The sequence below is a fragment of the Musca vetustissima genome, unplaced genomic scaffold (genome assembly GCF_032173495.1).
Source record: "Musca vetustissima isolate MV318-11 ecotype Yass unplaced genomic scaffold, APGP_CSIRO_Mvet_v1 utg4602, whole genome shotgun sequence".
NCBI classification, from domain to species: domain Eukaryota; kingdom Metazoa; phylum Arthropoda; class Insecta; order Diptera; family Muscidae; genus Musca; species Musca vetustissima.
The window spans coordinates 44,477-71,493 of NW_026885412.1; the positions used below are offsets into that span (position 1 = coordinate 44,477).

The 27,017-nt window shown below is 34.3% G+C and overlaps 1 protein-coding gene across 1 annotated transcript; it reads right to left on the reverse strand.

Moving 5' to 3' along the window:
* Positions 1 to 946: 946 nt before the first annotated feature.
* LOC133332670 (large ribosomal subunit protein uL23) lies at positions 947 to 3,139 on the reverse strand. Its single transcript, XM_061541049.1, has 4 exons — positions 2,990 to 3,139; positions 2,059 to 2,456; positions 1,841 to 1,968; positions 947 to 1,209 (listed from the first exon to the last, which is right to left on the reverse strand). The coding sequence occupies exons 1-4, from the start codon at positions 3,018 to 3,020 to the stop codon at positions 948 to 950; spliced, it is 819 nt and encodes a 272-aa protein (XP_061397033.1). The 5' UTR covers positions 3,021 to 3,139; the 3' UTR covers position 947.
* Between the last annotated feature and the right edge of the window lie 23,878 nt (positions 3,140 to 27,017).

Below are 27,017 nucleotides of genomic sequence, written 5' to 3' on the forward strand. Positions count from 1 at the left end.
TTAAATGGATCAATGAGATTCCTACATAAATATCATCATTTGGACTAAAATTAATTGAATATATAAAAAATCGAAATGCTTACCTTTTATAGGGGTTTATCAATCAATTTACGTGAGGGTAAATGCTTTGTAAAGCTAAAAATGAAAAAAAGAAGAAATACAAAATTAATGTGGGATTTCTAAATGGAAGTTATTTGTAATAAAATTACAAATTTGATCAGTTTTAAAAAAGTTGTTTTCATATTTTTGAAATCAATGAGATTCCTACTAAATATATCATCATTTGAATACATTTTCAAGTAACAAAATCAAAATATGAATATTAAAATAATTATATTTCACAATATAAAACAATGGGAAAACATTTTTTAAGGAAAGCAAACATATCTTTTTGAAAAGAATTGCAATTGAGACGATCAAGGAAACTTGTGAGCCCCATTTGTTTTACACTGTGATACAAATAATGAGAAAAAATGTTTCTTTATAGATTGCATTCTATAAAGAAATATTTTATATTTTTTTATACTTTAAAAATGTGTGTTAATAATTACCTTTCATTTAGAAGGGTGTACGACACAGAACTCTCCATTTTCTTCCTTCGTCATATTCTCTAAAAAATCTGAAAGAGAAAAAAAAACCTGCAAAGAAACAAAATGTTCCCTAGGCTCGAAAAATTCTAAAGGGATTCTTCTCAAGAAATCCAACAATTAAAAAAATAATAAAACCCATTCTTTTAAGTTTTTACACAATGTTTGTTTACGTTGGTTGTATTTTTTGTTGGTTCTCATCAGGCAAAACTTTTCTTTTTTTATATTTTATATTATATATTTGTTGGTTCTTTCTTTTTAATGTAAATTCTTTCTATTTAAATATAGAAAATAGGTTTTTTGTTGTGTGTGTGTAATTATCCTCAATAATAACAAAGATAGCATATATAAAGGAGCAGTTTATATGATGCCGATCTTGTTGGCGATGTCAAGAGCATCGTAGTCACGAGCCAAACGAACGTAGGCCTTCTTCTTGCCATCGGGCCTGACCAAGATGTTGACCTTGGCTACCTTAATGTCGTACAATTTACGAGCGGCAGCACGAATGTGGTTCTTGTTGGCATTCAAGTGAGTCAAGAAGACCAAGGTGTTGTTGTCTTCGATCTTCTTCATGGCGGCTTCAGTGGTCAAGGGGTACTTGATGATGTTGTAAGCATCCATGCTGGAAAAGGATGAAATGAAAATTATTAAAATGAAGAAACATTTTAATACAAATGGAAATTGGCAATGGCTCAGAGTAAAAAAATATGGGATATTCAAAACTATAGCTATGTGGCTTGAGAGAATGCTATTAAGGCCCTCTGAAAATAGATTTTTACATAAAACATTGGGACTTATAATGAATTATTTTTATAAAGAAAACAGAGAACTCAATTCTGTTGTGGTACTAATTGAAAATTTCTGTCTGGAGGTTTACTTATTCTCTGAGAAAAAGTTATTCATGACTAAAAGCATTTTGAATAATAAATTCACACCCATAATGAGGAGTCTAGTTAATAACGGACATGGAAGGTCATGTGTCTGTAAAAATTCATAACTCAGTCATAAATATATTTCTACCGGAATTTTTTTCTGATCAAGTATGATTAAACCCTGTCTCCGATAGATATTTCAATGAGTATTTATCGTATTGCAACAATTACAAATATATATCTGAGCTGATCCTTATCTAGATGAGGCAATGGTAAACAAACCAATTTTTATAAACAAAAATATGAAGTTAGGTTATGTTTACCCTCCTCTAAGGCCTCATATCTAGATCTAAAAAACCTCTATAATTTTATTCAACTTACCGATTCCTGGTGGGGACACACTTGCGTGGGTATTTGGGGTTGCGTGGCAACTTCAAGGTCTTGGGACGACGGAAGTGGACATTGGTACGGACCTTGCGGGTACGAGTACCGAAAGCACCCTTGATGACCTATAAAAAAACAACACACACACACAATTAGTAAACTCACCAATTTACGTTTCATGTTAATTTTCTTTTTTTTTTCTTTCGAACACTCACCTTGGTTTGGGCCTTCTTGGCCTTCAACAAAGCAACAGCCTTAGCCTTGGAGGTACCCTTGGTAACCTTGGAGCCGGGTTTGGCGGCTACCTTCTTGCCCTTGGCAGCAGCACGAGCCTTGGCGGACAATTTAGCCAAAACAGATTGGGGCTTCTTGCCAGCGGCAGCCTTCTTCTTGGCATCCTTGGTCTTGGGCTTGGCCTTGGAGGCAACCTTCTTGGTGGGGGCAGCCTTCTTGGTTACAGGCTTCTTAGTGGCAGCAGCTGCGGGTTTCTTGGCAGCTGGAGCGGCCTTTTTGGCGGCAGGAGCAGCAGCCTTGGCTGTTGTTTCCTTCTTGGCACCGGAAGTGGCAGCAGTAGTTGCCTTCTTCTCGGGCTTCTTGTCGCCAGACTTAGCGCCTAAAATAAACAGTAAACAACAAAGCCATTAGTAATCACATTCTCAAAATCATCCATTCATTTATCATAACACTTTCATGCGGCAGAAAAATCCAAAAAATCACATTTGAGGTTATGTCAAAACATTTCCATAAACAAAAGAACTTGGCAACAAGTCATCGCATTTACAGATCACAAATAAATTCCAAACAACTTCATACCCATGAAATAGGTCAAAGACTTCATCAAACATTTAGTTCCATAATTATTTCAAGCAAATTCATTCATGTTATTTGTTGTTTTTCTTTTCCATCTTTCCATGCAACACACTACAATCCAACACACAAACATATTGCCAGCAGGCAATCATCAAAACGCGAAGTACGACCGACCACGAGGTATTCACCAATGTTTACCATTTTTTATCGGATTTTTCACATTTCCAATTAAAATATTTATTCAATTTATTTCGTATACAATTCCTTGCACTGCGCCACATTATTTGTTGAAATTTTTTGGATTTTTCACCGTCATTTTCTATGAAAAATTCTTACCGGATTTCTCGGTTGGCTTTTTGGGTGGCATTTCTACGAGAAAAAGAAATGAAAAGGAAAATTTTTTGTCTTTTTCAATCGGGCGGAAGTTCTTGTTCGAAAATTCGATAATCGAAATTTCGAAAATATGGCGATTTTTGGGAAGTGTTTGGAATTTAGGGTTGTATTTGGTCGTAAATTGTTGCCACTTGACAGAGTTGTATGGGTGATGGGTTGAATTGAACAGATGTTTAAGTTGAACAATTTGTTGTACAACATTTTGGCAATTGAGGGAAATGTGTGTTCGAAAATAATTGCAGAGTTGAGAAATTTGTTAAATGAAATAACAAAAATGGAATGGACGGAGAACGGATGAATTTAGAATTTTTATTTTAAAGAGAGGCATTAAGAGTAATTGGAAATTAATAGTAGAACTGTATTTGTAAAGTTCGGTATCCAATGTTTTCTATTCTGTTTTGTTTTCTTTTTGTATTAAAAAAATATATATATAAAAAATTTACATTACTGCTGGGTTGTTTCGTATTGCAAATGCGGCATATAGGTCTACGTTTTGGTATGTCCCATTTTTAGGGTCCCGACACAGTTTTGATATTTTGAAGGTTTTAGCCGCATTTTCAAACGCAGTGTCTATAAATTGGCAAATTGTGGTCGTGGAGGACATAAAAAAAGAAACAGTTTGCAAAGAAATACTTACAGAAAATGTTTGATATAGATCTATAGACGACATAGAGGGGATGTAGTGTGGCATTGCGTGTTCAGGGATGGTGGTTTTTATCATAGCCTCATATAAAGGCCCCACCCTATTTTCAGTATTTTGAAGAGTTTGACTGCATTCCCTCCGTAATTTGGGATGGTGAGCAACATTTTTGCAGAAAATGTTCCATAAAGGTCCATGTTTGAGCAACATTTTTGCAGAAAATGTTCCATAAAGGTCCATGTTTTGATGTAGTCCCCATGAAAGTATTACCGAATGGTGAAGTCATTTCCACAGAAGGTCTTGGCTGCATTTCTCCACCAAATTGCCTGTTATTTGAGATTCCGGATTCTTGGTGGGTGTTACACAACTTACCTATGTGTCAGGTTGAAACAGCATTCACATTAGAATTTTTTATCGCGTTAGCCTACATTATGAGGATTTATTTGGCATGTCTACAATGGAAGTAACAATTCAAAAGCACTGGGTTAACGAAACCCGGTGTAATGTAAACGTACTATAATATGATTACCATTAATGCGTATATAATTATATATCATAAACGATGACATTTTTCGACCAATTGATTAAGTTAAAGAAACATAGGGCCGTGATACAATAGAACAAGGTTTCGTCTCACCTCTAACAATTGAGAGCATTTATCGAAAATACACCATAGAGCATGTATGGCTGCATTTGAAGTAGTTCAGTAATTTTGTGTCATTTCAAATGTTTCAAATTTTTATTTTCAACTGTGTGTTACAATTTCGAAACGCACCCACAGTCCATGGGACCTATTTTGGGCACTGCTGGCATAACAAGAAACAAAAAGTTTGAAAAAATAAACTCCAATGACATGAATTATGAATAGTATTCAAGTACATAATTATGAGAGCAAACAACTTTCGTCGATAATAAAACTTGTTTTATTATCAAAAATCCCAAATTGCAAAAAATAAAATTACACATTCCTGAACATTATTCCCTTAGGACAGTCGGAATCCAAGGCTTACAAAAGCTAAACAGTGGCATGAGAAATGTTTCAATGATATGCACCTAAGGTTTTCCAAGCACCCAATCAATTCTAAATGTGCCTGCATGCTGAGATGTCCTGTCAGTCTGCTAATATCCTTTTTTAAGAATCAAAAAATTTCTTTGCATGCTTTCTAGTTCCTTGTTATTATTGAAATAAAACTTTATTTCATAAAAATAATTTTGAGAACATCGGTTCAGATTTAGATATAGCTCCCATATATAGCTTCGCCCGATTTTAGGTAAATAGTCCACTAAAGTCCCTGGAAATCTTTTGACTTGCACGAATTTTGGCACAGCGTAATGAATATGGTCTAGAATGATGTTTGCCAAGTTCCGTCAAAATCGGTTCAGATTTAGATATAGCTCCCATATATATCTTCGTCCGATTTAAGGTAAATTATGTACCAAAGTCCCTATATATGTTTCGATTTGCACGAAATTTGGCACAGCGTACTAAATTAAGTCTAAAATGATGTGTGCAAACTTTCGTGAAAGTCGGTTCAGATTTAGATATAGCTCCTATATATAGCTTCGCCCGATTTTAGGTAAATAGACCACTAAAGTCCCTGGAAATCTTTTGATTTGCCACATATTAATGAATAAGATCGAGAATGATGTCTGCCAAGTTCCGTGAAAACCGATTCAGATTTAGAAATACACGAATTTTGGCATAGCGTACTGAATTAAGAATGATGTGTACAAAGTTTCGTGAAAATCGGCTCAGATTTATATATAGCTCCCATATATATTTTCATCCGAATTTAGGTAATTGGTGCACCAAAGTCTCTGAAAATTGTTTGATTTGCACGAAATTTGTCATAGCGTATTGAGTTAAGGCTAGAATGACGTGTGCTAAGTTTCGTGAAAATCGGTTCTGATTTAGATATAGCTCCCATATATATTTTCGTCCGATTTTATGTAATTAGTGCACCAAAGGTATAGGGCACTGAATTAAGTCTAGAATGATGTTGCTAAGCTTCGTGAAAAGATCCATAGCTAGGCCGATTGACACAACGTACTGATATAATATAAATAAGTCTCTGGTAAGTTGCCCCGAAATCGGTTCAGATATAGGAAGGGTATCATATAGTCGGTCCAGTCCGACTTTACCTATTTTCCTTACTGGTTTATTCATATATTTGAATAATAAAATATAGGTATTAGATTTTTAACACGTATCTGTGAAACTAATTATGTGGTTGAAGGTACCCAGTAGAAAATACTCGTTGACGAATTCTTCACACAAGTTTCGCAGTATTCGTGCACGACGACTTGGGCGACAGGGTAAGCGATATTGTCGTTGACGACAACTTCGGCGAATAAACTCCCTACTTTTTGTTAACGACAGATTCACTGTCGGTTGTGCAGCCGTTGATGACTGTATACATATTGTCATCAATTCTACCCCATTTAAAATGCAAATAAAAATATATATACATTTTACATATATATTTTCTATAACATGAACTTTATTATATTGCAAAAACATACCTTATATTTACATAATATCATATAATATGTTGGCGTAATGATAATTTCCATTTTAATATCATCTGTACAGAAACAACAAAATTGAAACGCATGAAATATAAAACATCTTTCAGATATTACTTACAATATTTCACCAATTGTCATTTATTTGCCCCATCTTAAGAGTAAATCAATGTATTTAAATAATGATATATATAATTATATATTCAGTAAAACTTACCTATTTTAACCAAGAAAACACGTCATCTTTATCCAAAATTTTTTATATATATTTTCAGAAAGCATTTTCAGCTTGTTTCTGTTTCTGTCAATATTTCATAGTACACTCGATTCAGACTATTTTTGTTTTGTTTTCATATTTCGAGAAGAACGACATTTTCGACGACATATAATGTGTTTTGTCATGAATGACAATTCCATAAAGAGTATTTTCTACTGGGATGTTAACAAATCCATTTTTTTACAGGAGTTTACTGGGCATGTTCAAAGGTGCCCCACCTGTGGCATTTTACGGAAATTTATAATATATTTTTTAGTAGGTAATATACATGGTACAATAATACAAGTAGGGCAGCTTGAGGTGAATAACAAAAAAGCAATTATGCACGTGTGGCTTCTTCTGCCAAAAATAAAATTAATGTACGCAACAAGTAAAAATAAATGAAAGGTTATGATTTCTTCCCAAAATCCAGTAGGGAATACCATTAAATATTTTTTTCATCCATAATAAAGTAATCACTTCCAGACGAACCGGTTAAACACATTCTGTCTGTACTTTTTTAATAGTAAATCTAGTAAAAAGGAAACATTTCAAAATTGGTCTCAAAATAATTTGAAAAGTTCGGGAACGAGAATCTAGTAAATATGCCAAAATTAGATGGCAATACTTCAAAATCAACATATCAACATTGCCATCTAATTTTGGCAAAATTTAGTAAATATGCCAAAATTAGATGGCAATACTTCAAAATCTACATATCAGCCAATCAGAAGTTGGCATTCCTGTTTGCCATTTTTACTCAACCAAATTTCTCGAGTAAAAAGTTTTCAAAGAGAACGCCATTTTGTTTTGTGCTCTCTTAAATTTGAATCAATGTTTTACCAGTTTTGTGGGTTGAGGAACGGTTTTCGAGTAAAAAGTTACAAAACATGTAAAATGAGTAGATTCTTTTAGGTTCTGGAACGGAACTATTATTTTCATTTCAATTAAATTTGAATATATTTCAATTTATTTTGAATTTATTTTACATTGTATTCAAAACAATACACACACGTACACAAAATATGTATTTTGATGTGATGGAACAAGCCACCTTGAGAAAAAATTGTAATCAGTTGGTAGCTGTGCCATACCTTGTAATAATTATACCATGGTAATATATAAGAAGTAAATGCATTAGTTATGTTTGAAATTATTGTCAGAATGCTAAAAAATAATTTAACGAAATAAAACGATTAGTGAGTTCTTCCGCCATCCTTAGAACAAAAAATTAAAAATTTATAATGGCACTTCGAAAACAGTTAAAAAATGTTCACTCATCTACATTTTGTTGACAACTGAAAAAGCAATCCAAAGTTATTTACGCTGCTAGAGAACAAGATTACCATATAGAAAAATTATTGCGGGTCGGAAACATTTTAAACTGAGATTTTATGAGCGCTGTATATTAGAGCGGACCAATTTTTTTGTCGATTAAATCCAGCCCCTATGATGATTTTATGGACAATTCTGAGCAACTTTGGTGAAGGATCCATAGGTCTATCTTGATTTTCGAGCCTCCAACTTTTCAAAAAATTATATTTTCCCTATAACATCATTTTGATTCAAAATTCGATTTTTTATTCATCGTTATATTATCTTTTTTATGTGTATATGGGGGGGTTTTGGGGTCGAGAAGTTCATTTCAGATCTTTATTTTTACCTATGACCTGTTGGCGTTTCATTCATATGTTACCTATTTTTCGTCTATTTTCTGAAACAAATTACAGTTTTTCGGTAAAATTGATAAAAAATTTTATTTTGAATCAAAATTATGTTACAGGGAAAAATCATTTTTTGAAAAGTGGGAGACTCGAAAATCGAGATAAACCTATGGTTCCTTCAACAAAGTTGCTTAGAATTGCTGGACTTAATCGATTTTTTCGGATCCATACAAATTGGACCGCCCTAATACTTATATATATATATATATTAGATTCATGCAATTTCCAATAAAATTTATGTTTTAACAAAATACGTCCAGTGTAAACATAACCTAACTTAATTACTAAAGAAATCAATTTGTAATGGTGTTTTTACACGATATGTAATTCCTTATGTGTGTCAAAATTAGCAGCGTACACAAAACATTTATTTTTTGTGTGTGTCAAAATTAGCAGTGTCATCAAATTATTTTTATTTTTAAAATGTACAAAATAAAAATTGAAAAACAAAACATTTATTTTTTGTGTTCAAATTGGCATATGAACAATTTATTTTACATATGACATAACCTATAAACAAAAAAACACTGGGATTTGCTGTTACCTTTTTTTTTCATATGACATAACCTATAAACAAAAAAACACTTTTATTTTTTTTTATTAAATCTTTTTTTATTAAACACCTACAAACGAAATAATAATTTGTAATCGTCGCCTTTTCATACTTTTCTTTGACTTGCAATTGAAATATTTTCTTCCAACAATGTCTTTCATTTAAACAGATGATTTCTTTATGTTTCACATACGAAAATAGAGCGCGTCCTATTCGGAAAAAATACATATGTAATTGCATATCGTTTTGACACATTGAAATTTCCTTATGTTTCACATGACGAGTTCGATTTCCATATGTAAAAAAGTGACAGCACATATGTAAAATACATATCGTGTAAAAACACCATAAGTTTGTAAGAATGTTTCCTACTGTCAAACTTTATCTGCCACGTGTCGACACAACATGCTTGTGCGTTGATTGATTTGGCAGCATTGTTACCGCCTAAAAGTATGCTCAACATTATTTACATTTGATACCAATGATTGGCCACAGACAGTAAAATACAGTCGACTCCGCTTTACTGAAACGGAAAAAAATAATTTCAGTTATCCGAACTTCTCATAAGCGAAAAAAATTTTTAGATTTAAGAATTTCAATAATTCATATTTTATATCGAATTCGTAGGTCTCGAATTTTATGAAAAGACGATAGAAATTGAAACTGGTTGATATGTTCACTGAAATGTCTTTTTTACGCGTAAGGTTTCATACATCTGACTTGCCTTTAATATGGGGTTGTGAACGAGTATCAAACTTCCTTGCAAATTTTGTTCTTTAGTCACATTTTTACATTGTTCAAATTAAAAATTTGGTTATCATCTTGAAGGCCTTAATAATAACTTAGAGTAGTTAAAAGTGGACGATCTCATCAAAATGTTGTTACTTATTTTGACATTTCCCCTATGAACGGGACAAAATATTTTGGTACGTATTTGTTACTTGTATATAAAATAGAAATATAATATAGAAATGCGGAACGGAGTTTCTTTTTCCAATTTTCCAAATGGTTTTAAAGTTTGGCCGAACGAACTTAACGTTCTTCAAAGTCAAATTTATATATACTTGACACACACTTTCCATACGTCGGAAAAATCATTAATTGCAGATCTGTTAGGGTGTGCTTTGAAAATATTCTGTCATTATCCTTCATTCTCACGATTTTCAGTAATACGGAGTGATTTGAAAGGAAATTGCAATATTTGACTCCAAAAGCTATTTCAGTTATCCGATATTTTTAGTTATGCGAAGTTTCACTTATGCAGTGTATATTGTAAGCGAATAACCTAAAATGTAATGGTGCAGGAAATCAAATTCACTTATCCGATATTTTTCAGTTAAGCGACTTACAGTAAAGCTGAATCGATTGTAAATGGGGTGTTTTTGGGGTCGAGAAATTCATTTCTGATCTTTATTTTTACCTATGACCACCGCCAGATGACGTTTCATTCATATGTTAACTTTTTTCTTAGAAAAATTACAAGTTTTTCAGTAAAAATGATAAAAAATCCAATTTTGAATCAAAATTATGTTATAGGGAAAAAATAATTTTTTGAAAAGTGGGAGACTCGAAAATCGAGATAGACCTATGGTTCCTTCACCAAAGTTGTTTAAAATTGTCCATAGAATCATTCTAGGGGCTGAACTTAATCGTTTGAACAAAATACGTTCAGTGTAAACTTAACCAAACTTAATTGCTAAAGAAATCAATTTGGTTTTAAGAATACTGTCAAACTTTATCTGCCACGTGGCGAAACAACATACTTGTACGTTGATTGATTTGGCAGCATTGTTACCGCCTAAAAGTATGCTCAACATTATTTAAATTTGATACCAATGACTGGCCATAAACAGTAAAATATTGTTAGTTAATTAAGAAGAATGTTTTCAAATTGGTGTAACCACTTTAAAAATCGGTGTTTTGGAATGTAATAAATGCTTGAAAGAAGATTTAGTATAAGAAATTGGGTTCTCGAGATATTGTTTGGTTTAGGAATTATTAAATTAATTTAATAATTATTCCAAACTCATGTGAAGAAATTTACAGAGAAATAATAAAAAATTATTTTATTGTTGTTGTTAGAATTTTGCCAAAGAATATTTTCAAAAAAGTTTCGATTGGACTGCTACCGGAATATATACCCTTTTGTATGACCTGTTTAACAATCATTTTATCGCTTTACTTTATCGCACACAATAACGACAAAAATTAGTTGAATAATTTTAAAGTTTTAAATTTGCTTTGCTTTATTTACTTCCAACATAGAGGGGAATCAGTCAGCCAAGAATACCTACCTCATTATTATTATTACTATAACCGGGGTATTGTTCAGCTAAAACATTACAACAATAATAAAACCATTCTATTTTACATATATATTAACAAATATATATGTATGTACATATGTGTTCACATATTTATACGTGGTTATAAATTTAACAAATTACACAAAATTTATGTTTAGAAAACACGTAGCAGCAGTGTGTTTTGCTTAGCTTTATAGCACGAGCCACTGCCGTAAAGCATTTGGTTGGTAGTAACTTGCTAGGGGAGTTAGGCTGCTACATCAACCTTAACGGATTACACCGACATACATAATTAGAATAAGTAGTCTACAATGAGTAGAGGAGGACTCCTTTTTTTAAAAATAGAAACCTCTTCTTGATATTTTGATTTTAATGATTTGACGTTGTTCATATCTTGGGAAGTCGATTTGTGTTTGTTGTTGTTTTTGTTTTGCTTTATTAGCATAAAATGCTTGATGTTGCATGCTAATGGGGCAAGGTTGAATTGTAGCGTGAACGACAACACTAACGAATGAAGATCATAAAGACAATTGAGAAAATACGATAGGAAGTGATAGAAAAGAACAAACTTTCAAAAGGAGAACATTATTTTTTTCTTTAAAATATTTTTTTCGCTAAACAACACAATCTTGAATTTTTTCAAATAACGTTGCGATTTTTATAAATATATTATTTTATAACCTAACAGATGCCTGTTGTTATTTACTTTTTCTTTTATAACTCCCACAAAAAATTATTACGATAAACAAAGCCAAAATAAATTAATTCGATTCGGTAACATGCTTATTACATACACACATATGCGGAAAGTTGTGCATAACACTCAAAATGCAATTCACAAATATGAATAAAATACAATAGGGTGGATCGAAAAAAATAATATAGGTCTTAAAAATATTTTTAAAAAATTCATATATGGTTTAAAAATATTTTTAAACCAGTAAACGGCGAGAAGACCAAGCTGATGGTATCAACATGCAAGACGTCCAGTAGACTCGGACCAACTATGGAACTTGAGAACTACAGCTTTGAGGTAGTTAAAGACTTTATATACCTTGGTACCGCCATAAATAAAACGAATAATATCAGTTTTGAAATTCGGAGAAGGATTGTGATGGCCAACAGATGCTACTATGGTCTAAGTAAGCAGTTTAGAAACAAGGCCACCTCTCGCCAGACCAAACTCACACTTTACAGGACGCAGATACTACCCGTGCTATTATATGGATCAGAAGCATGGGTACTTGCGCAAGCAGATGAGGCAGCGCTTGGGGTGTTTGAGAGAAAAATTCTCCGGAAGATCTACGGGCCGATCTGCGTCGACGGTGAATATCGGCGTCGAATGAACCACGAGCTCTACAATTTATACGCGGACATCGACATAGTCAGTCGTATTGAGCTGCAGCGACTACGGTGGCTAGGCCATGTTGTGCGGATGAATGAAGATGCCCCAGCTCAAAAGGCATATAAAAATGAGCCTACTGATGGTTCCCGTAGAAGGGGAAGGCCACGAATTAGATGGAAAGACCAAGTAGAAAACAACATCTCGGAACGTGGTCTTCCAAATTGGTGGACGTGCGCACAAGACCGACGCGCTTGGAAATCTTTTTTAAGCTCGGCTTATGGAACAACCGTTCTGTAACAAGCCAGCTAAGTAAGTAAGTAAGGAACGTTCAAAACTCGGAAGGGGGCGACTATATGATACCCTATACCACAAGAGATGATAACGTGTACAATATCCTGTTGATAGAAGAGACATAGCATCTTTGGATGACCATTGACATGGAATCGGCTAAAAAACAAATGTGATCTACATAGATATTTTTGAACCAATAGAAAACCATGACTTTCTGAAATCTATAAAAAAAATTGCATATCAATCGGGTAGACTTGAATTTTTGGTGTAACATTTGTATGAAATCCGGCAAAAATGTATATGAGAGATATATGTAAATCTGAACCAATTCCAACGAAACTTCACACACTTCAAACTGGACTGAATTTAGTACGCTGTGTAAAATTTTGTCTAATATATTGGGAGTTTGGTGCATCATTTACCTAAAATCGGACGAAACTATATATGGGAGCTATATCTAAATCTGAACCGATTTCAACAAAACTTGGCATATATTAATCTAGACCTAATTCAATACTCTGTGCAAAATTTAATCTCAATCGGACCAATATTGACAGTATTGTACACCATTTACCTAAAATCGGACGAAACTATATATGGGAGCTATATCTAAATATGAACCAATTTCAACAAAACTTGGCATATATTAATCTAGACCTAATTCAAACTCTGTGCTAAATTGTGTCTCAATCAGACCAACATTTGGAGTTTGGTGCACCATTTACCTAAAATCGGACGATAATATATATGGGAGCTATATCTAAATCTGAACCGATTCCGCTTACATAAATTTAAACCTAATTCAGTAGGCTGTGTAAAATGTTGTGCCAATCGGCTTAAATTTGACTCTTTGGTGCTTCATTTACCTAAAATCGGACAAACTATATATGGGAGCTATATCTAAATCTGAAACGATTCCAACAAAACTTCGCATACATTAATATGAGCATAATACAGTACTCTGCTAAATTTTGTCTCAATCGGACCAATATTCGGAGTTTGGTGCACCATTTACATAAAATCGGATGAAACTATATATGGGAGCTATATCTAAATCTGAACTGATTTCAACAAAACTTCGCATACATCAATCTGTCAGTACTATGTGCTAAATTTTGTCTCAATCGAACCAATATTCGAAGTTTAATGCATCATTTACCTAAAATCGGACGAAACTATATATGGGAGCTTTATCCAAATCTGAACTGATTTTCTCCAATTTCAATAGGCTTTGTTCTTAGGCCAAATAAGTGAGCTGCGCCAATCGGATCATAAATGCGACCTGTACTTTGTTCTCAAAAATACATGGACGGACAGACGGACATGCGTAGATCAACTCAGAAAGTGATTCTATGCATATTCTGCACTCATCCAATTGACCTTGCAAAAATATTTATAAAAATTCCACTCCTCCTATAGGCTTTAAATATACCTTAAAAATTTTATTTAAAAATTCTACGTCTTAACCATACCTTGAAAAATTTATTTTTGAAATCCAAATTGGAAAAAAATTAAAAAAATCCACTCGAGTCAAGACCTTGAAAACTAAACCTTAAACCAGTGAGCGGAGCAGTATAGTCGGACGGGTCGACCATATGATACCCTGCACAACATCCACTAAAAGCCAACTTTATGTGGATCTATATTCTGGGCTTGGTCAGTATTTCGCGATATAGAGGTCAACAAATATTACTAATATTCAGTATAGCGCTTCTAATTACTTGTCCAGATTCCCTTCACAGTGAGTTGAGTTGTGATGTTCGGCTTTCAATTGTGGCCTACAGATCGACTCGAAAACACACAAAAAATTAAGTTTTCGGTCCACTCCCTCCCAAAATTATTATCTGATCATCACCGATAATTACAGGCGTTGTCCGTGACCATAACTTGAACCTCATGGAATATTTCAGCGCTATATTTCCGCCTGTGGTCTGGAAATGGAATGCTAAATAATATATGAATACGTACACACCTGTAACAATTTAAGTATAACCCCCAAATCCGGGTACATACAACAATATAATTCGTATCAATTTAGAGGTCAACCACTCCTCTTGGATATAATATCAACTTCTCGGGTTTATGTCCTTCAGGGGTAAATCTATACGCTATAGAATACAAATTTTATAATTTTTCTCACAAAAGTCAGGGTCCATTTGACACGCTAAATATTAACCGATTTTTATCAAACAATAGCAATTTAAAGCGATCAGCGCTATATTTCCGCCCTCCAGTGTGATAATGGATTATAGAATAATATCTGAATACGTAAGCACCTGTAAATATTTGTGTGTAACTCCCACATCCGTGTATACGACAATGTAATTGGAGTCATTTTGAAGGTCAACTATTCCTCTTGGATACACTATCAACTTCGCGGATCTATATGCTTCACGAGTAAATATATACGCCATAGAATACAAAGTTTGTCATTTTTAACACAAAAGTCAGGGTCCATTTGAACCGCTAAATATTGACCGATATTTATCAAAGCAGACATGCATATTCTCTGTCTCAATCCTCTTCTCCATGTAAAATTTCGCGATGTTCGGGTCATATTTGCGGCCTCTAGAGCGACCAGAAAAACCGACAAAAAATAAATATTTGGTCCATATCATCCCCTAAATATTAACCGATCTTTACCAAAAACAATAGGGGTCTTCACTGGCCAAAATTCTTCCTACATGCAAAATTTCGTGTACATTGGTCCATAACTGTGGCCTGTATTGTATTTACAAATTATAATGGACAGACGGACGGACACACATGTCTAGATGGACTATACTTGACGATCGGTATACTTAAATGTGGGTCTAGGACCAATATTTCGCGGCGTTACAAACTCTTGGGGCTGCACTAAGCTATAATACCTTGACAACATAGTTGTGTAGGGTATAAAAATCCACACCTTTGTTGAGTTCTTGAAAAATATTTTTGGTTGAAAATTCCAAACTTCGTCCCAATCTAATGTCCATCAACAATTCATACCTGTAAATCAGACAAGGTTCATGTTGCTCTTCTTCATCCTCTTGGCCAAATTCATACTAAAGAAGAAGAGAAGAAGTAGAAAACGAAGCAGCGAAGGTGTACGCATTACACAGTTGGCCCATATGCATTTCATTGTGGCGAAGTGGTGGTGAGCGAAACTTTGATAACGCACACGTTAGCGGCAACAAAGTTACACAGTCAATTTTCGAGCGTTCCCTATATTTGACGTACGTCGTCGTGTTCGTCGTTACATCGCTTATCGAATTTCATATTTTTTTCTAAGCCAGGTTAAGAACACCGGTGCACACCTGTTTTGCTTGGTTGGTTAGTTGTGTGTGTGTGCGAGGGTTCATGTGGGGTTCGTGTGCGTCGAACTTGGTTGCATTGCACATTTTAGGGGAAGATCAGCCGCACACGACCGGTGTATAAGTGTGTGTGAGTTTTGATTTAATTTCATATTCTGGCAAATAAATACCTGAACAGAAAAATCACTGAACTATATCGAGAGATAGCTCGTGGTGTAATGCCAACAACAAAAGAAAACTAAACAACCAACCAACCAAAGAGACCGACAGCCAGCCATCCAGCCAAGCATTCAATGAAATATTAAGTAACGAAGTTAAAACACCTACCACCACCACAAATAGTTCGTTCGTTCGTTCTTTGCTTTAACTCTGTACTAAGTTTTTCGGATTTTTGGGGTACTTCTTTGCCTCACCATGTCGTCGGTTGGTTCGTTGGTGTAAAACAAAATCTCCATAACTTACATTGGGCTAAGTTTCTGTTTTTTTTTATCATCGAAATCAAAGTGAAGTCAGAAGTGAAATACATATTTGTAATTATTACAGAGTCAGAACTATTGGCCCTGTTGCAAGCAAACATTCGTAAGCTAACTATCGTAAACGGCAGACGAAGAAGGCAAGACTACTACCATCGAATCGTATCGCATACAGTTTGAGCGGTTATTTGTTTAATTTTGTAAAGAGGAAGTGATTTGCCCTATGGCAAAAGGATATGTGACCGGAAATCGGAGTTGCCAGATGTTTGAACAAAAAGAAATATTAATTTGAGTGCATGATGCAAAACTAATATACTAATAAGTGTGTGAAAAAATTGAGTGACAACTAATTTCGATTAATTACAATTAGAAAGTAATGACGTGAAAGTGGAAAATCCGAGCCTATAAAAAAAAGAAAATACCAACAATTGGTAAGGATTTTATCTAATAATCACCTGGATTTTTGTTCAAAATAATTTTTCAAAGTCTCAACACAGTGATCTATTAAGACAAAATTAAGTTGTGTATTTTTATACCCTATCTTTGTTGTCAGGGTATTACAGATTTGTGCAGGCCCAAGAGTTTGTAACGCCGCGAAATATTGGTCCTAGACCCACCATTAAGTATACCGATCGTCATATCTCGATTAGCTGAGTCGATCTAGACATGTGTGTCCGTCCGTCTGTCCATTATAATTTGTAAACACGATACAGGTCACAGTTATGGACTAATCTTCACGAAATCTATATGTAGGGTGGGTTCTGGCCAATGAAGACCCCTATTGTTTTTGATAAAGGTCGGTTAATATTTAGGAGATGAGATGGACCAAAAACTTTATTTTTGTCTGATTTTCTGGTCGCTCCAGAGGCCGCAATTATGGCCCGAACATCACGAAATTTTGTATTGAGCAGGGGATCGGGTCAAAGAATATGCATGTCTGTTTTGATAAAGATCGGTCAATATTTAGCGCGTCAAATGGATCCTGACTTTTGTGTGTAAAATTACAAAATTTGGATTCTATGGCGTATGCATTTACTCCTATAGGACATAGACCCGAGAAGTTGATACTATATCCAAGAGGAGTGGCTGACCTTTAAATTGATACCAATTATATTATCGTATGTTCTCGGATGTGGGAGTTACACGTAAATACTTACAGATGCTTATGTATTCACATATTATTTAGTAACCCTTTACCACACTAGAGAGCGGAAATATAACGCTGATCGATTTGAAATTTTCCATGAGGTTCCAGTTATGGTCAAGGACAGAGCTTATAATTTTCGATGATAATCAGATAATAATTTTGGGATGAAGTGGACCGAAAACTTAATTTTTTGCAATTTTTCGAATCGATCTATAGGCCACCGTTATAAGCCAATCATCACCATACAACCCACGCTGAAGACAATCTGGACAAGTAATAAGAAGAGCTGTACTGAATATTAGTAATATTCGGAAAATAAGTCCGTGTATGGAAGATGTGCTGTTGACCTCTAATCGGGGAAGAGGGTGAAAATATTTTCCAGGCTCGGAATAAACATCCTTAGAAAGTTGGAACTCCGTCGTAGTTGTGTAGGAATCGTATGGTCGGCCCCGACTATACTGCTCCGCTCACTGGTTTTGAATAATGTTTTCACCGACTGAACACAGGCGTGGATTTTTAAAAATATTTTTAAGGTCCATCAGACAGGTGTTAATTTGTCAAAAATATTTTTTAAGCTCCAACTGCAGGCGTTGATTATTATACCCTTCGCCACTCTGTGGAACAGGGTATTATGCCTTTGTGCATATGTTTGTAACAGGCAAAAATAATCGAGATAGACCCATGGTTCCTTTTGAGAATATTCTTAGAATCATATTCTGAGCCGAATTATACATGTCCGTTTGTCGTCCATCCGTCCGTCCATGTATTTTTGTGAACAAAGTGCAGGTCCCATTTGGATGAAATTTGGCACAGTTCACTTATTTGGCCCAAGGACGAACCCTACTGAAAAATCGAACCCTAGAAGAAAATCGGTTCAGATTTAGATATAGCTCCCATATATAGTTTCGTCCGATTTTATGTAAATGATGCACCGAAATCAGGTCCAGGTGAATCAGGACCATACTTATGTATGTGAAGTTTGGTTGGAATCGGTTCCGATTTAGATATAGCTCCCATATATAGTTTCGTCCGATTTTATGTGAATGATGCACCAAACTCCAAATAGTTGTCCGATTGGGGCAAAAATTTGCAAAGACTAATGAATTAAGTTCAGATTGATGTCTGCGAAGTTTTATTAACATCGGCTCAGATTTAGATATAGCTCCCATATATAGTTTCGTCCGATTTTAGGAAAATGATTTATCCAATTGGGACAACATTTTGCAAAGCGCACTGAATCAGGTCCATACTTATGTATGTGAAGATGTCTGCGAAGTTTTGTTAAAATCGGTTCAGATTTAGATATAGCTCCCATATATAGTGTACTCCGATTTTTTTGTGAATGATGTACCAAACACCAAATATTTGTCCGATTGGCACAAAATTTTGCACAGAGTACTAAAATTGGTCTAGATTGATGTCTGCAAAGTTTTGTTAAAATCGGTTCAGATTTATATATAGCTCCCATATATAGTTTCTTCCGATTTTTTTGGGAATGATGCACCAACCTCCCAATATTTGCCGGATTGGGACAAAATTTTGCACAGCGCACTGAATCAGATCCACACTTATGTATGCGAAGTTTTGTTAGAATCGGTTCAGATTTAGATATAGCTCCCATATATATTTTCGTCCGATTTTAGGTAAATGATTCACCAAACCCCCAATATTTGTCCGATTGAGACACAATTTTGCACAGAGTACTGAAATAGGTCTAGATTGATGTCTGAAAAGTTTTGTTAAAATCGGTTCGGATTTATATATTGCTCTAATATATAGTTTCGTCCGATTTTTGGTGAATGATACACCAACCTCCCAATATTTGTCCGATTGGGACAAAATTTTGCACATCGCACTGAATCAGATCCACACTTATGTATGCGAAGTTTTGTTGGAATCGGTTCAGATTTAGATATAGATCCCATATATATTTTCGTCCGATTTTAGGTATATGATGCACCAAACTCCCAATATTTGTCCGATTGGGACAAAATTTTGCACAGCGCACTGAATTATATCCACATTTATGTATGCGAAGTTTTGTTGGATATCGATTCAGATTTAGATATAGCTCCCATATATATAGTCCTCCAATTTTTTTGGGAATGATACACCAAACTCCCAATATTTGTCCGATTGAGACACAATTTTGTACAGAGTGCTGAAATAGGTCTAGATTGATGTCTGCGAAGTTTCGTTAATATCGGTTCAGATTTAGATATAGCTCCCATATATAGTTTCATCCGATTTTTTGTGAATGGTACACCAAACTCCTAATATTTGTCCGATTGGGACAAAATTGTGCAAAGAGCACTGATTTAGTCCAGACTGATGTCTGCGAAGTTATGTTAAAATCGGTTCAGATTTAGATTTAGAGTGAATGATACGCCAAACTCCTGATTGGGACAAAATTTTCCACACAGAGTACTCCCATAGCTCCCATACACACTTTGCAATTTTTCATCGATTTCAGAATGGTATGTGTATGGGATTTTTTTAATTGGTTCAAATATCTATCTAGATAGCACATTTAATTTCGCCCGATTCCATCTCAATGGTCCTCCAAAGATTCTATGTCTGTTATATATACAGGATTTTGTAGATATTAACATCTCTTGTATGTACCCAAAATAATGAAGGGTATCATATAGTCGGCCCCGTCCTACTTTTGAACTTTCCTTAATGGTTTAAAAATATTTTTCAATGTCTAATCTATTATATATTAGAGGTTTAATTTTTTTTCGAAATATTATATTTTGTGCTTTCCGCTTCAAATTTTATTTATTTATGTATTTATTTTCTTCTTTCTTTTAGGATTATCGATAACAACACAAATGTGATGACAATCTTCTTCGGGATAACTTCCAATAACTAATTCGGCTACTTATTGGCAATTAATAATATTAAAAAAATCATAAAATAAACTAATTCAAAGAAGAACAATTTTCAAAATAATTCTAAGAATTCAAAAAAAAAAAAACATAAAAATTATGTTCCAAAAAAATTTCACGTGTCGCCATTATCTATTATTCACGATTCGGTAGTTTGTTTTGATTAAATTTAAAATTTTTTAAACAAGAAAGTTAAAAAATCATTAATAACTTAAATAAAAAATTCCGCATAAATTAAAAATATTTATTCCGACGATAATAAATTACAATTCGGTAGTGCGTTTTGATTTAATTTTCAAAAAAAAAAAAAAAATAAAAAAAAAAATAGTATGCCCGATATTGCTTATCAGTGAAAGAAAAAGTGTAAAAATAAATGTGTGTTTATCTTAAATGAAATTCAAATAAATTAATTCCAAACTTCATGAATTATTAATTCCCATGTAGAGGTGTGTAGAGGTGCTGACAGGTGTTAAATACAAATCAACAAAATTAAAATTCAAAATGCTGTTATTTAAAAAGCTATGCAAGATTCAAAATAACAATGGCGAACAAGGTAAGATGGAACACATTTTTATTAAAATATTTATTTTTTTTCTAAATTTTTTCTAGCCTACACAACTATGTTGTCAGGGTATTATAGCTTTGTGCAGCCCTAAAAGTTTGTAATACCGCGAAATATTGGTCCTAGACCCACTTTTAAGTATACCGATCGTCATATTTCGACTAGCTGAGTCGATCTAGACATGTGTGTCCGTCCGTCCGTCCGTCTGTCCATTATAATTTGTAAACACGATACAGGCCACAGTATTGGACCAATCTTCACGAAATTTTGCATGTAGGATGGGTTCTGGCCAATGAAGACCCCTATTGTTTTTGGGAAAGATCGGTTAATATTTAGGGGATGGAATGGACCAAATACTAAATTTTTGTCGGTTTTTCTGGTCGCTCCAGAGGCCGCAATTATGGCCCAAACATCGTAGAATTTTGCATGGAGAAGGGGATCGGACCAAAGAATAAGCATGCCTGTTTTGGTAAAGATCGGTCTATATTTAGCGGGTCAAATGGACCCTGACTTTTGTGTGAAAAATAACAAAATTTGTATTCTATAGCGTATATATTTACCCCTGAAGGACATAGACCTGAGAAGTTGATATTATATCCAAGAGGAGTGGTTGACTTTTAAGCATCACAACACAACCCACGGTGAAGGGAATCTGGACAATAGATGTACTGAATACTCGTAATATTCGGAAAATATGTCAGTGTGAGGAAGAGGTGCTGTTTACCTCTAATCGGGCAAGAGGGTGCAAATATCACGAAAAATGTTGCCCAGGCTGGGAATAAACATCCGCAGAAAATTTGAGTTCCATGGTAGTTGTGTAGGGTATTGTATGGTCGGCGCCGTCCGACTATACTGCTCCGCCCACTGGTTTAGAAATATTTTTTCAAGCCTAACTAAGACGGGGATTTGTATACCCTACACAACTATGTTGTCAGGGTATTATAGCTTTGTGCAGCCCCAAGCGTTAGTAACACCGCGAAATATTGGTCATATACCGATCGTCATATCTCGATCTAGACATGTGTGTCCGTCCGTACGTCTGTCCATTATAATTTTTAAACACGATACAGGCCACAGTTATGGACCAATCTTCACGAAATTTTTCATGCATGATGGGTTCTGCACAATGAAGACCCCTATTGTTTTTGGTAAAGATCGGTTAATATTTAGGGGATGAAATGGACCAACAACTATATTTTTGTCTGATTTTCCGGTCGCTCCAGAGGCTGCAATTATGACCCAAACATCGGGAATTTTTACATGGAGAAGGGAATCGGGCCAAAGAATAAGCATACCTGTTTTGATAAAGATCGGTCAATATTTAACGAGTCAAGTGGACCCTGACTTTTTTGTGAAAAATTAGAAAATTTATATTCTATAGCGTATGTATTTACTGGTGAAGGATTCAGGTATGGTCAAGGACAACGCCTATAATTTTCGGTGATGAGCAGATAATAATATTGGGATGAAGTGGAAAATTTATTTTTTTTGCGTTTTTTCGAGTCGATCAATTATAAGCCGAACATCACAAAACAAATCACGGTGAAGGAATCTTGACAAGTAATTAGAAGGGCTGTACTGAAAGTAATATTTTCGTGGAAGTTGTGTAGGGTATCATATGGACAGCTCCGTCCGACTATACTGCTCCGCTCACTAGTGAAAAATATTTTTTCAAGGTATTAACACAGGCGTGAATTTAATAAAAGAAGCAAGTTAAAAAGCGTTAAGTTCGGCCTGGCCTAACTTTGGATACCCTCCACCATAGATATACTGTCAGGTACTTGAAATATAAATATAGTGTACCTATGCCGACATTTCTACAAATTTGGTCCTAGACCCCATGTTTCCATCCAAACTTTGCCCATCTTATTATTTCTTCCAAAATTAGTCCAAGTTCGAACATGGGGGATATAGGTCCACTGCTTGTGGTACCTCCCACACAGGGGCTAGGCCTAAATGCGGGTTATAGTTAATATATATGAATATATATATATATATATATATATATATAAGGTTAATTATCGAACCTTACGTTCTAGTTTTTTTTTCGTATCTTCCGCAGATGAACTGATTACAACAGAGTCTTATAACCAAACCCAAACACGAAACAAATTATATAACTATGTTAATATAAAAAAGGGGGTTATATGGCGACGACCCCAAAAAGAGGGCGAATATTAAAATACCGAAATATTTGGGGGCTATCCGAAAAAATTGACCTATATTTATAATTTTTTGTGGAGAGATTTGGTACCTATTAAGATCTCAATATACTAAATTACAGCAAATTCGGTGGAAAAATACGATCAAGGTACCGTTATATGGGGGCTACCAGAAAAAGTGGACCTATATTTATAATTTTTTGTGGAGACATTTAGTACTCAATAAGAACTCATTCATTTCAGCGTATTCGGTTATAAACGCGCTCAAGAACCCCAAAATACCGAAAATTGGGTGGTACTGTTATATGGGAGCTATGCCTAAACGTGGACCGATATATCCCATCTTCGAACTTGACCTGCCTGCAGACAAAAGACAAACCTATGCAAAATTTCAGCACCCTATCTCAATTCCTTCAGAAGTAACGTGATTACAACAGATGGGGTACATGACTAGATCGTCTTAGAATTTTACCCTGATCAAAAAATATATACTATATAGGGTCGGAAATGAATATTTCGATGAGTTACAAGCGGAATGACAAAATTAATATACCCTCTATACTATGTTGGAGGGTAGAAAAATAAAGTCCTAAACCGAGACGTAAATTTAAAAAAAGAAAAAAAAATCAAGTCCCTAACCATGGCGTGAATACATTTTTTTCAAATTAATAAAATTGCACTACTATGACAAAACTTCATAATTGCATATTTTACTACAACACATTCTTGGAATGATTTCGAACATAAATTTCTAAAAATTACGGCCAAATTTAAAATCACCAAAACCAATTAAAGTGGAACCCACTCATATGCCTACTGAACTCCTCCTAAGCATTTACTTTAAAATATAAGAAATAAAAAAAAAGAATTCGGCAGCATTTCCCCTGCCTGCCAAACAGTTGGTAGACTATATTTTCGTTATTTAATTACCACATAAATTTAGTTTTTGTTTGTTACAAAAAACAACAATCACAACAACAGCAACAAATGTGACAAAATGCCTATAAGAGACACATAAAATCACAAGTTTAATCGATTTCAATGGACCATGCGGAAAACGTAAAGAAAAAAAAACAACAAAATCGCCAATAAAGAAAACTTTACAACTCATGATTGCCATGCCATGGAGCAGGGAGTAGGAAGCGGGCGCATAATGGTCAGAGCATCATCATCCCTATCATGTGTCATAAACCAAACCATAATGACACCCAACTGAACGACCGAAGACGAAGTCACAGAGACAAGTTCAACAATCAGAAGAATATTGAAAGCCGATTATGGGAAGACAAATTTAGGAGTCTTAAAAAAAGACCACCATCATGACTAGGTCTGGTCTGTCTGCCCTGGCCATTTGGTAAATATGTTGGCTATCATTGATGGAGGCTCTCACTCTGGCTCAGCAGCTACATTGTATGTGAGCGTTTGGGAGGGGGAAATTATTGTCACATAACTGACAATTCATGTCAAAATAAAAACGAATAAAATTCGTTGACATTTGTTTACACCATTTCTAAAGGTATTTGTTTTATAAAAATTAAAAATTGTTTTTTCTATATCTAACGTTAGGGTGGATTTTTAAAAATACTTTTTTCAACGGCCAATATTAGGGTAAAATATAGTTTTTTTTTACCAAAAGCTAACATTAGGGCTAACATATTGTGGATTTTCAAAGTGTTTTTTAATTAATTAGGCTGGGTTTAAAAAAATATTTTTAACATCCTACTCAACTGTAAAATTGACAAAAATAAATTTTAAAATCTTACGATCACATTGAATCATTATTGGAAATGGTGTTAACTACGAATACTGGAATCTTCTGTTTGTAATGGAAGGGTGTTGATCATTGCCTTGTCATCATTAATATCACATAATCACAACTCAAAGTAGATTTACACTGGAAGCAAAAAAAAATTGATTGAAGAAGAAGAAACAAATATTCAAAAATCTATTAATAAATATTGATTATTACTATGAAAATATTACATACATACAGAAAATAAATAGATATGAACACAATTGACAACCACTTTTATACCCTTCACCACACTGTGGTACAGGGTATTATGTTTTTGTGCATATGTTTGTAACAGGCAAAAGGAAACGAGATAGACACGTGGTTCCTTTTGAGAAAATGCATAGAATCACTTTCTGAGTCGATTTACGCATGTCTGTCTGTCCGAGTTTAGGTAAATAATGCACCCAAGTCCTTATATATCCTTAGATTTGCACGAAATTTGGCATAGCGTACTGAATTAAGTCTAGAACTATGTGTGTTAAATTTCACAGAAATCGGTTCAGGTTTAGATATAACTCCCATATATATGTTCGTCCGATTTTAGGTAAATAATGAACACACGTCCTTATATATTTTTAGATATGCACGAAATTTGGCATAACGTACTGAATTAAGTCTAGATATATATATATATATATATACATATATTCGTCCGATTTTAGGTAAATAGTGTACCCAAGTCCCTATATATCCTTAGATTTGCACGAAATTTGGTATAGGGTACTGAATTAAGTATAGAACGATGTGTGTTAAATTTCGTAGAAATCGGTTTAGATTTAGATGTAGCTCCAATATATATATATATATATTCGTCCGATTTTAGGTAAATAATGTACCCACGTCACTATATATCCTTAGATTTGCACGTTCTAGAATTAAGTCTAGAACGATGTGTGTTAAATTTGGTGAATATCGGTTCAGATTTAATGGAGCACCAATTTCGCAATATTTGTCCGATGGAGACCAAATTTTACACAGAGTACTGAATAAGGTCCAGATTGATGTGTCCGAAATTTTGTTGAAATCGATCCAGATTTAGATATAGCTCCCATATAAAGTTTCGTCCGATTTTTTTGTAAATGGTGTTCTAAACTCCCAATATTTTTCCGATGGAGACAACATTTTGCGCAGAGTACTGAATTATGTCTAGATTGATATATGCTAAGTTTTGTTGAAATCGGTTCAGATTTAGATATAGCTCCCATATATAGTTTCCTCCGATTTTATGTAAATGGTGCACCAAACTCCCAATATTGGTCCGATTAAGACAAAATATTGCACAGAGTACTAAATTAGGTCTAGATTGATATATGCTAAGTTTTGTTGAAATCGGTTCAGTTTCGCCCGATTTTATATAAATGGATCACCTTGCTGCCAATATTGGTCCGATTAAGACAACATTTTGCACAGAATACTGAATTAGGTCCAGATTAATGTATGCGGATTTTATGTAAATGGAGCAATATACAGTCAATGTTCTCCAATTGAAACAAAGTTTTACATACCGTATTGAAGTTACTACAGGTTAGTATGTATATGGGATGTTTTAATTTAGTTCAAATATCTATAAAATATTTTTACGTTGTTAAATTCGTCCGATTCCATTTCAATGGTCCTCCAACAATGTCATGTCTATTCTATCTAAAGGATATTGTGCGTATGAGCATCTCTTGTATGTACCCAAAGTAGTGAAGGGTATCATATAGTCGGCCCGACCGACTTTTGCACTATACTTACTGGTTTTTGAAAATATTTTTTCAAGCGCCCACTATAGGCGTGGATTTTTTAAAAATATTTTTTCAAAGACCAACAATAGGAGTTTATTTTTATACCCTACACAACTATGTTGTCAGGGTGTTATAGCTTTGTGTAGCCCAAGAGTTTGTAATGGAGCGAAATATTGGTCCTAGACCAACCTTTAAGTATACCGATCGTCATATCTCGACTAGCTGAGTCGATTAAGACATGTGTGTCCGTCTGTCCATTATAATTTGTAAACACTATACA

Bases quoted from the DNA above. Each gene is read 5' to 3' on its own strand.
- LOC133332670 (XM_061541049.1), bottom strand. From the start codon at position 3,020: ATGCCACCCAAAAAGCCAACCGAGAAATCCG. The intron at 1,969-2,058 runs GTGAGTGTTCGA...GTTTTTTTATAG, and splicing joins CCAAGAAGGCCCAAACCAAG to GTCATCAAGGGTGCTTTCGG. The intron at 1,210-1,840 runs GTAAGTTGAATA...ATCCTTTTCCAG, and splicing joins TGTGTCCCCACCAGGAATCG to CATGGATGCTTACAACATCA.